At 34.5% G+C, this 10,189-nt stretch overlaps 3 protein-coding genes across 3 annotated transcripts; 1 reads left to right on the plus strand and 2 right to left on the minus strand.

Moving 5' to 3' along the window:
* Positions 1-115: 115 nt before the first annotated feature.
* sle (slender lobes) lies at positions 116-5,747 on the minus strand. The gene is made up of 7 exons (XM_014237198.3): positions 5,553-5,747; positions 5,303-5,404; positions 1,340-5,244; positions 1,169-1,280; positions 1,015-1,112; positions 864-954; positions 116-796 (listed from the first exon to the last, which is right to left on the minus strand). The coding sequence occupies exons 1-7, from the start codon at positions 5,587-5,589 to the stop codon at positions 240-242; spliced, it is 4,902 nt and encodes a 1,633-aa protein (XP_014092673.3). The 5' UTR covers positions 5,590-5,747; the 3' UTR covers positions 116-239.
* Positions 5,748-6,584: 837 nt separating this feature from the next.
* On the plus strand, positions 6,585-8,720 carry LOC106619197 (formylglycine-generating enzyme). Its single transcript, XM_014237199.3, has 3 exons — positions 6,585-7,242; positions 8,049-8,220; positions 8,278-8,720. Exons 1-3 carry the CDS (start codon positions 6,711-6,713, stop codon positions 8,585-8,587), a joined length of 1,014 nt encoding a protein of 337 aa, XP_014092674.2. The 5' UTR covers positions 6,585-6,710; the 3' UTR covers positions 8,588-8,720.
* LOC106619198 (leukocyte receptor cluster member 1 homolog) lies at positions 8,670-10,040 on the minus strand. The gene is made up of 3 exons (XM_014237200.3): positions 9,775-10,040; positions 9,621-9,720; positions 8,670-9,567 (listed from the first exon to the last, which is right to left on the minus strand). The coding sequence occupies exons 1-3, from the start codon at positions 9,795-9,797 to the stop codon at positions 8,716-8,718; spliced, it is 975 nt and encodes a 324-aa protein (XP_014092675.3). The 5' UTR covers positions 9,798-10,040; the 3' UTR covers positions 8,670-8,715.
* Between the last annotated feature and the right edge of the window lie 149 nt (positions 10,041-10,189).

Here is a 10,189-nt window from a genome sequence, read left to right on the forward strand (position 1 = left end):
TTATCATATACATACTTATATATTTTAAATACTAAATCTCCCGCCTATGAGCTTTATTTTTGAACTTGGGGATTTCAAACTGTCGAATGATTAAAAACTACAAAAACAAACACACTTTTTATTAATAATATGAAGCAATATTTATTGCAAAAAAATGTATATTAAGTATAATAATTATGCATATTCAACAAGAAACGAATGAAAGTATACGAATGACATGTTTAAATCTCGTTTTTAAATTAAAAACGACTACGAACATACTGACGTTCTTTACGTTTGAGCAATTCATGCGAGGTCTCTCTCGGTACATTATTTCGAAACAGGGTCGAAGTTTTGAAATTTAGAGCGTTTACAGTTGCTGAATTGGCACCTGGTCCACAGGTTTGCATAGTATTCACACCCTGCATTTTGGCGTTGGGCAAAACTTCTTCCAAAAATACACCCGACTGCGACCACTGCGGTTTGGGCAATACGAGTTTGGGATCAACGATTTTCTCTTTACGTTTACGTCCGCCACTGTGGGAGGTTGGCAATTGTGGCACTTTGTCCTGACCAGCAGTTAGAATGTGACGCACTTTAAAACCGAGTGTGCGCGGAGTAATGGGGCTTTCGCGAAAACCGTTATTTATTTTTTTCTTCGGTGTGACCGGTTCTTCCAATACTATGCCAGTAGGTAGTTCAATTCTGTTTAGTATGGCTCTCTTCTTTTTTGGAGGACTAAGCACTTCCTCGACAATTTCACCTGTTGCACTATTTAAGCGTTGTACAATCGGTTCACGTGCACGTTCTCTCTTACCTTTATTGCATTAAAAAGGTATATGAATATATGTACGCAAAATATGTGTAATTTAACTTTTGCTTACTCTTTTTTGTTTCAGTATGCGACTGCGAATTCGAAATCGATTCTAATAATTGCATAGGAAGACGTTTATCGGCATATGTCTCTTCATTTAACTAAAATACAAAATTGTGAAATTAAATACCTTGTAATCTCAAGATAAATTAATACAATACCGGCAATGATAGTTTTTCCTTCTTAGGCTTACTGGCTTCTTTTAATATAATTTTTGCCGAAGCTTTGAAAGCCTGTTCCAATGCCAATGTTGTTTTTTCTGTAATGGATTATTGAAAGTTATAAAATATTTAAGACTTGTTGTGATGTACAAACCTTTGGACTGCTTTATATCTTTTTTAATCTCGGGTACATCATTTGCTGATTCTCCTTCCGAAGGCAATGAATGTTTTGACTCTTTTTTAGATTTTGGAATTATTAGTCGACTCTGAAATTAAATGAATAAATAAGAAATATTTAATTGAAAATATACTCGCTCGTTAATACCTTCTTATAGTTTTGCTTGCATTCTAACTTAGCACGATTTGCGGCATCTAATATTTCATCACATCGATCCAAAATATGTCCAAAATCTGAACAACTGTTATCCACTTCTGTTTTAGCAGTCTCTTGTATGGGTCCGCAAAAAGATTTAGATAACCGCGATTTTGATGCATTTTGTAAACTTTTATTTGTGTTATTTGTAACGTCTGTATCGCTATTATCAGCCAGCGTCTCCAATTCATACTGAATTGAATCGCAAAAAGATTTAGAAAAGCGTGATTTCTGGGCGCATTTTTGACTCTGTAATTTACGCTTTTGCTCTTCAATATTTTCAAGCAATGATTTAGACGGATTAAAATCTTCATTCGATATAGGTTGTAAACTGTTACGTTTCGATATCTTTTTGCATTCGAACTCTTGATTATTCTGTGCAAAAGTCGACAACATTGATTTCCGTTTTCGGTTCTCAGTGGAAAATTGTACATAGGAATGTGCCAACTTTTCAAGTTCCTCCTCATCTTGTTTATCAATGTTTTTATCTGCCTCAGAAGAACCGGATTCCTCCATTTGATTGATATCTTCGGTTTTTGTAACACCAATTGAGAAGGAGCTATGACGTATACGATCTTTGACAGTTATACGCTTTTGTTTTGCTTGGCAGAAAGATAAGCTTAAACCAGAATTTTTTAACTTTGGGCCAGATTTTCCAACGGTAAGTTCATCAACAGTTTCTTCAGCGGACGATTCATCTGAAGAGTCCCCTTCAAAAGCCTGGCCAACCTCTTGCGTCTCAGGTATTTCAATATCTTCACCATCAATATTCTCGTCATCGTTTGATTCATTTTGTGATTGCACATCATCAAGATCATCTGATTTGGTGCCTTCATCTACTATCAATCGCTCATTTATGTTCTCACTTGAATCAGAATCGTTACTTGAATTACTTTTATTCTCGGTGCTAATTATGTCAGCATCATCGATTGTTCCGGTTGTTTTATTCGATTTATGACTGGAATTGATAGAAGATGCAGATTTTCGAATCGAGCGTTCCATACTACGATTTAAGGTATTAGTGTTAATGTTAATGTGGCTTGTAAGTACACCGCAACCGGGTTTATTATTAACTTCTTCGTCACATTCAGTTGATGCTTTTAGGGGTTCTTCATTCTTGTCATCTGCAATTTTTTGACATATGGATCTTGACAAACTTTGACTTCGTCTATTACTCTGCTTGGTTGGTGACGAAATGGTACTCTCAACTGTTTCGGAAATGCCATTACCATTTGCTGTTTCGCTGTCGACATCTCTTCCTTGGCTAGTATTTAATTCTGTTTCATTCCTAGTTTCCTGTTCATGTCGGCTATTTTCCTCATGATTACCATCATTAACAATATTATTACTTTTATCATTTTCCTGCGTATTTTCTTCCCTTTTGGTTTCCGATGCTTGATCGTTAGAAGATTTTGATTTAGTTTTAACGGTTGCTTCCATTGTATGTTGCGGTTTTGAAGGTTCCTTAGCGTCATTATCATCATCATCCGTTGTATCATCAATCATTCTGCTAACTTCGAAAGTTAGTGGTTTCTCTGAATTGTCGGAACTTTTACGTTTGCTATTCGTCTGTACGGAATGTATTTCCGCTTCTTGCTCTATTTCACTTTCACTGGAGGATAAGATTCGATTTCTTTGGTTCGATTTATTATTTTCTTTTGTTTTGTCCGAATTAGTCTTTGAAAAGTTTGGATTGCTATCATCTTCGCTCTCACTGGTTATCAAAATACGGTTATATGAATTCTTTTTATTAGAGTTTTTGGATTTATCTATAAAATCCTCATCATTATCCTCATCAATATCTGAATATTCAAGTAGGGATTCTTCTGAATCAGATGTTACAAACGAAGCATTATCTTCATCATCTTCCTCATTACTTTCTTCGGTGTCTTCACTACCAATCGACTCACCTTCATCTAAAATCTCGTTTTCCAACATTTCCTTTCTTTCTTCTTCATCCATTGAATCTCCACTTTGGTAATTGTCGTCTACATCCATTGCCTCATCATCAATAAATTCTAATTTTTGAAAACTTTCTGCATCTTCTTCCTCCTCCTCTTTCTGTTCATTATTTTCTTTAGGAATTTCCTTTCTGGTATCAACAATTGGTGATGTTTTTAAGTCATCTTCAACGTTTAATGATTGAGGCATTGCCTCTTCATCATTCGTAGTTATGGCGAGGGTGTCAATTTTTCCATCCGTTGTTGCGCAACCACTTACATTATGTGTCCATGATTTCGAAAACAAATCGTCCGTTTTTTCACTGTCATTACTTATGTTTGTGGGTGCTATCTTGAACGACACACTTTTATCGTTAGTTTTTACGTCTTTCTGGTTATCCTGTAATGTAGTGGTTTCATCTTGTTTTACAGGAGAAACTTTTTCTGCATTAATGCCTATTTCTTCGAAAGTATTTGTTATTATTGGTGAATTGATTATTAACTTTTCCGTTTCAGTTTTTGAATTTGATACCGAATCTAACATTGGAGTGGAACTTTGCAGTTTTGTGGAAAGCTTCCTTTTTTGAGGCGTATATTCGCTTACTCTTTTGTCTGCCTCTTGAATATTATTTATTTCTTCAACGTCATTTGTGGCATCATGAAATTCAACAGAATCTTTTGAATCATTTGCCATTTCAGGTGCGTTTTTGTCTTTTGTTGTTTCCATGTCTGCGCTTGCATCTTTAAAACTACCGTTAGACTCTTTATCACTTTGGAAAGACTGATCTTTTGAGTCGTTTATGGAATTCATTGCTATATAGCTTTTACTTTTAATCGAAGCTGGAGTTTTAGGGTAAGAACTCTTCACCTCTTCGTCAACCTCCATATCGGTGAATGTTACAGATTTCGAGTTTCGAGGTGAACTAACGGCAGATGTTTTACCACACATTTTGTTAATAACCTTAGGCGAAAGCTTTTCCAAAATAACAACGCTTTCTAGAACGGGTTTTGATGTATTTACCGGTGATAAAGATGTGTGAGGACTATTGGCAGTGGTTTTTACGTCATTATGAACGCTTTCAACAACGGGTTTTGATGTATTCAACGGTGATAAAGATGTGTGAGGACTTTTGGCAGTGGTATCAGCTTTTACGGCATTATGTTCAAAGCTATCGGTTTTATTAGACAAATCTTTATTTTCAGTTAAAGGCGAATCTAAACTTTCCAACTCTACTTCTTTTCCTTCGTTTGTATTAAATAATTTCATTTTTGTGTCTGAAATTTCAAATTTCTCATTCGCTTCATTTTGCTTGTAAACAGTTGAAATTTCGTCACACCCCTCAGTATCATTAGGTGCCCTGGTGTCTTCTAATAAATCAATTGTTTCAATAACTGTGCTATCTTTTGGAGACACACTCTTTGCCTTTAATCTTGGTGACATTCTTACTGGAGTTTTCGTTGAATGTTCCTTTATTATTGGAGTGGTACTATTAACATTTTCATTACGATTCGTTGGCTCATCTTCCAGATTAATCACTTCAATATCGGAATCACTCTCGCTATCTTGCTTGGAGCGTCGAGATTTCGGTCCAGGCTTTTTCCTTGCAGCTCCGGAGCGTGGAGTTTTCTCTACTTCTGTTTGTGATGTCAACCGTCTTGTACGTCTTGTAGGCGTCCCTTTAGTATTTATTTCATTTCCTTTTGATTGGAATTTATCCACCGGACTCAGTTTGAGTGGCGTATGTATATCTGCTGCAGAAACACTGCTTTTCCGAGTGGTCCGCCTAGCCGGAACATTCTCAGCCTCATTCGACTCATTGATTGTAGCAGTTTTAGACTTGGCTGGCGTTTTTGAGGGCGTCGCACTTGAAGTAGTGGAGTTGCGTCGTGTTCCACGTAAAGCACGAGAAGGGGAACCTAAAATCGTATTGCTTAATTTGGATATTGCAAATTGTGCTTCCTTATATGTACTTACTTGTCTCTGGTATTGAAGTAAGCTTAGTTAGTTGTGGTGTAGACGGCCTACTGCTTGCATCGCTGTCCACTGACGTTAAACGCTTTCTTAAGGATCTTGTCACTATGCAATTAAATGTGAAAAACAAACTTCAAATTAGACAATTTATGTAGGTATATACATATGTGAGATACCACATCTGTCCCGTTACCTCAAAACGGTATGCAATTAAATGCATTCCAAACAATATTTAACCCCAATTTCAACTTACCACGTCCACCAGTGGATGTGTCCTCTAAATTCTCCATAACGCCTTGTTATATTTTCTCACTACAATTAATAATATGCTGAGCTTTTGAGAAAACAAATTTTCCTAAATAAACTGAACAATTAATTTACATGTGCAACTATCGGAATCAATGGCAATGTATTTCACATGAAATCTATGCTTCTTCTTATCCGAAATTTGACTTTTAAACGGTTTTTACGATCTACATGGTTGCAAAAACAGTATCGAAATGAAATTATTGCCAGATAATATATCAATGAATTATAATTTAATAATCCTCCGACTTATTTTTATGAAAATCTTTTATGCGAGCTTTTTACCTTATACATATCTTTACATATTAAAATGGTACATACTTTTATATCTAAACCTATCTGCAGGATATATTAGAAAATTCTCAATTGTTACAGCAACAAGAAACCTATCAAATAAGAATATAGAACAATGCGTTTAAGCGAACTTACAGGATATTATGAAAATCGAGAATATTTCTTTGTTCAATATGTTTTACAAAATTTGTTCCAAAACATTTCAGGCCAATAAATCAATTTGACAGCAAAATAAAAACTTATTCTTCTGGAATTTAATTTCTTACAAGTTCTCTCAACTGAATCAACAGCGAATGTGTTCAGATTATCTCCCACATGTCCGAATTCACTGGATTATATAGGTATACAACATACTGTTTCCACTTATTTAACTTCCAGGTGTATAATTTCCATTGTATGCGATCCACTTATGTCTGATTCACATAGAAGTTCTGCTTCGCTTTGCGTCAGACAGTAAAGTTCGATATATGTTTTTGTATGAGTACGATCACATCGAAGCGAAACGCAGCAAAGAGAAGCATAATGTTGGGAAATTCTAATCTTTGTACGCTTTGCCAAGCAAAAGGGGAAACCCTGAAAGCAAAGCTTCATTTGAGGTACACTTTGGTTTCTTCGCTTCGTTGTTAAATTTATGTTCTCTGGTTAGAGTATCAATTGTCAAGCAAAGCGAGGAGAGCTGTATGTGAATGTGCCATTATTGTTCATACGTCAATAATATTGATAAGTGTATAAAGTATATAATAATGATTATGAAGTGTTTTGTTTTGTTTAATAAGGGCCATTTCATTAATATATTCAGGTGGTGAAGAAAATGTTTCGAACTCTTCTAGCTTTTCTTTGTTTTCACTGTTTTTTAATTTGGGTAATATCCGACTGTGGTTGTAATAAAGGTTTGGATAGACAATCGAGCGAAATAAAAACGCCAATCGAAATTAAAAATGAAATCCCGGTTTGCAAGCAAAACAAAAAGGATGGCTTACACTACAGAGATTACTATCCAGAAGATCCGTTAATGGCTCTCATACCAGGAGGAAACTATTTAATAGGAACTGATGAGCCTCACTTTGTAACTGATGGCGAGGGTCCGGAACGTCTTGTTAAGATATCCGAATTTTATATAGATAAATTTGAGGTGTCCAATAGAGATTTTAATAAATTTGTGAAAGCAACGAATTATACTACAGAAACAGAGATATTTGGTGATAGCTTTCTATTTAAAACTCTTTTGACACCAGAAATGCAGGAAAAATATGTTGACTATCGTGTTGTCAGTGCTCCATGGTGGTTTAAAGTTAAGGAGATTTCGTGGCGAAATCCCCATGGACTGAAAAATAGCATAAATGGTTAGTGTTGTATTTAGTAAATTTTACTTTGGATATATATATTTACATATATACATATGTATTATATACATATATAAATATCTATTATATACATATATAAGTATGTATATATGATATTTCAAGAACAATTTATGATAAATGTATAGTTTAGATCCCCCACACTAAGGAGGTCTCAAAAATGAAATTATTTTTTTTAAATCGTCTTATTTTTACTCGAATATTACAAATCCGTGAGCGGAAAGTACATTTTTTCAATAATTCTACAATATTTTTTTTATTCAAAAATAAATTGCCCTAAAAGTAAAAAAATTATAATACATTTAAATTAAGCCAGTGCAGAAAGAAGTTTGATGCGATTGAATTATGTCCACCCCGGTGTTGGACCGACCAGGTTTGATTTTTTGAAGCGCGGCCGAAGACCGCAAGTGCGGAAAGGAGTTCGACGATCTCCGATATGCGTTCATACCATTCGCGGCGCAAAAGAAATTGTTACTGTTACATTTCTTCAGTATTTTTTTTTATAAGAGAATGTTTAACTCGCTGAACTGGTAATTTCAGCTAAGTGATCTGAATTCTGCAGAATTTTTCCGCTACAACAACAACAACAACTAAATTACTTGAAAAATATGTATATATTTGTAAATATAATATATACATAACTTATTGAAAAAATTCACTTTACGCTCACGGATCTGTAATCTTCGCGTAAAAATTAGACGATTTAAAAAAAAATCATTTTTGAGGCCTCCTTAGTTGGGGGACCTAAACTATACATTTACCCAATTTATTTTATTTGTTACCCAAAGATTTGTGGGAACATCCAGTAGTCCATGTTTCTTGGAATGACGCTGTGGCTTACTGTAAGTGGGCGGGAAAAAGGTTGCCAACTGAAGCAGAATGGGAAGTAGCATGTCGCGGTGGAAAGAAACGTAAACTTTTCCCTTGGGGAAACAAATTATCACCTCTTGGAAAGCACTGGTAAATCCAAAAACAACGGATAGTTAAGAATAAATCATAATGTTGGTGTCTTTTTAGGCTAAATATTTGGCAAGGCGATTTTCCTGACGGAAATACATCTGAAGATGGTTACAAAATAACCGCTCCTGTAAATACTTTTCGCCAAAATGATTACGACTTACATAATATGGTCGGAAATGTATGGGAATGGACCCAAGATCGTTGGCAAAAAGACGATGTCAGTTCTAATCCACAATACGTAAAGAAAGGAGGCTCTTATTTATGCCATAAATCGTATTGTTATCGTTATCGATGTGCTGCTCGTTCGCAAAATACAGCAGATAGCTCATCTGGAAATTTGGGCTTCCGTTGTGCAAAAGATGGATAAGTATGTGCTAATTAAGAAGAGCTGCTAAAATAACTTATTTTAAGTAGTGTGCGTACTACAAAGTGAATTCACGTAATATGTGTATGTTTTATAGATAGATTAATTTTATTAAAGCAAGGACAAGATCATTAAATCATATTTTGCTTTGCTATTTCCGGGTTGAACTGGCTGTTATACTTTTGTACTATTCGTTGATGAGGCATATTATTAGTATTATCAAATTCTTGTACCGGTTTTATCGGTGCTAATAATGCCTCTTGTCGTGCTCGTTCACTAGCCTCTCGTATTAGGCGTTCCTTTCGCAGTTTTTCTAATTTTTCATGTTTAATTCGCTGTATTTCTTCCGTATCACTTTCGTTATCTTCATATTTAGAACGCTTTTTCTTTTTAACCTTTCCTTTTTTATGTTTATGTTTTTTGTGTTTCTTTGACTTTTTCTGTTTTGAGTTTTTAAATTTTTCTGTTATGCTTTCATACTTTCTTATTTTCTTTGATGGAGAAGAAGTATCCGGTGTAGAAATATCTTCACGAGAACGTTGTTTTAAGTCACTTTCTACACAGACTACTTTCTTTTGCTCAACTTTAGGGAGTAAAGCATTAATCAACGTCAAAGGATCCTGTGACTGTTTATTTTTCACATCTTTTTCAATGGTGTTACTATCACCGACCTCTGATCGTTTTGGTGCTACTTCATACCAGCTTCGTAATTTTAAGGCTTCATTAGTATCCTGGCCCAAGTATGTCAAGTACCCTATTTGCTTTTCATATTTCTCTTGTTCTTCTTTCTTTTCATCTTCTAATGCCTTATTTGTCTTTTTGATATGTGATTTATAATCAGAAAATAAATCAACATGTTGATTAACAATATTATTTCCACTTGGTGTGGAAAGATCATTATTTGTTGAAGATTCTTCCGTGTTAATCGAACAAATGGGTACACCAGATTTTTTTCTCAAAAAGTTTATGCGTGCTTCGCTTTCCTGAAATTCCACAATATCTTTTTATACATCACAAGAACTTATCAATTATATACCGCTAATATTAATTTTTCTTGACGTTTCTGTTCCTCTTCTTTTGCTGTGGCCTCATCACGCCTTACTCGAGCAATGTTGTCCTTTGTTCGAACGTGCCATCTTAATGATAACAACGTGTTATATTGGAAAATAAAAGTTAAATAAAATAATCACCTTTTTTTTGGAAGGATATTCATAGTTCTTTTAAAGTTAACTACTGAATTTACTACGTTATAAATATGCGATTCCAAACGAATTTGTTTTCAATAATTCTTCTTGTAATTAACTGTTCACAATAACTAAATAGCAGCTGATTTTATCACAAAGCCCATTCCTTACAGCAATACCACAGTATACAACTTATTTCTGAGAGATTTTCAATATTTTGTCAATGTGGAATTATGTTCTTGTATAAAAGGAAGACATTATTTGTCTCTACGTAGTATTATTTTTTTTATCATCAATATATACGTATTAAGAACGAAAGCGGCCTTGCCGTTTTATAAAGTGCAAATGCATATTAAGATGCTAGCATGATTTTTTCTGTTTGTGTGTATAAAAAAGTTCCGAATTATTGAAAAAATATCAT

The sequence above is a fragment of the Bactrocera oleae genome, chromosome 2, assembly GCF_042242935.1.
Source record: "Bactrocera oleae isolate idBacOlea1 chromosome 2, idBacOlea1, whole genome shotgun sequence".
In the NCBI taxonomy this organism is placed as follows: Eukaryota; Metazoa; Arthropoda; class Insecta; order Diptera; family Tephritidae; genus Bactrocera; species Bactrocera oleae.

Excerpts from the sequence above, each read along its gene's own strand:
- sle (XM_014237198.3), bottom strand. The coding sequence starts at position 5,589 with ATGGAGAATTTAGAGGACACATCCACTGGTGGACGTG. Across the intron at positions 5,405-5,552 it reads CACATCCACTGGTGGACGTG|TGACAAGATCCTTAAGAAAG; the intron begins GTAAGTTGAAAT and ends TTAATTGCATAG. Across the intron at positions 797-863 it reads GCATACTGAAACAAAAAAGA|GTAAGAGAGAACGTGCACGT; the intron begins GTAAGCAAAAGT and ends AATGCAATAAAG.
- LOC106619197 (XM_014237199.3), top strand. The coding sequence starts at position 6,711 with ATGTTTCGAACTCTTCTAGCTTTTCTTTGTTTTCACTGTTTTTTAATT. Across the intron at positions 7,243-8,048 it reads ACTGAAAAATAGCATAAATG|ATTTGTGGGAACATCCAGTA; the intron begins GTTAGTGTTGTA and ends TGTTACCCAAAG. Across the intron at positions 8,221-8,277 it reads TCACCTCTTGGAAAGCACTG|GCTAAATATTTGGCAAGGCG; the intron begins GTAAATCCAAAA and ends GTGTCTTTTTAG.
- LOC106619198 (XM_014237200.3), bottom strand. The coding sequence starts at position 9,797 with ATGAATATCCTTCCAAAAAAAAG. Across the intron at positions 9,721-9,774 it reads AATATCCTTCCAAAAAAAAG|ATGGCACGTTCGAACAAAGG; the intron begins GTGATTATTTTA and ends GTTATCATTAAG. Across the intron at positions 9,568-9,620 it reads AAGAAAAATTAATATTAGCG|GAAAGCGAAGCACGCATAAA; the intron begins GTATATAATTGA and ends GTGGAATTTCAG.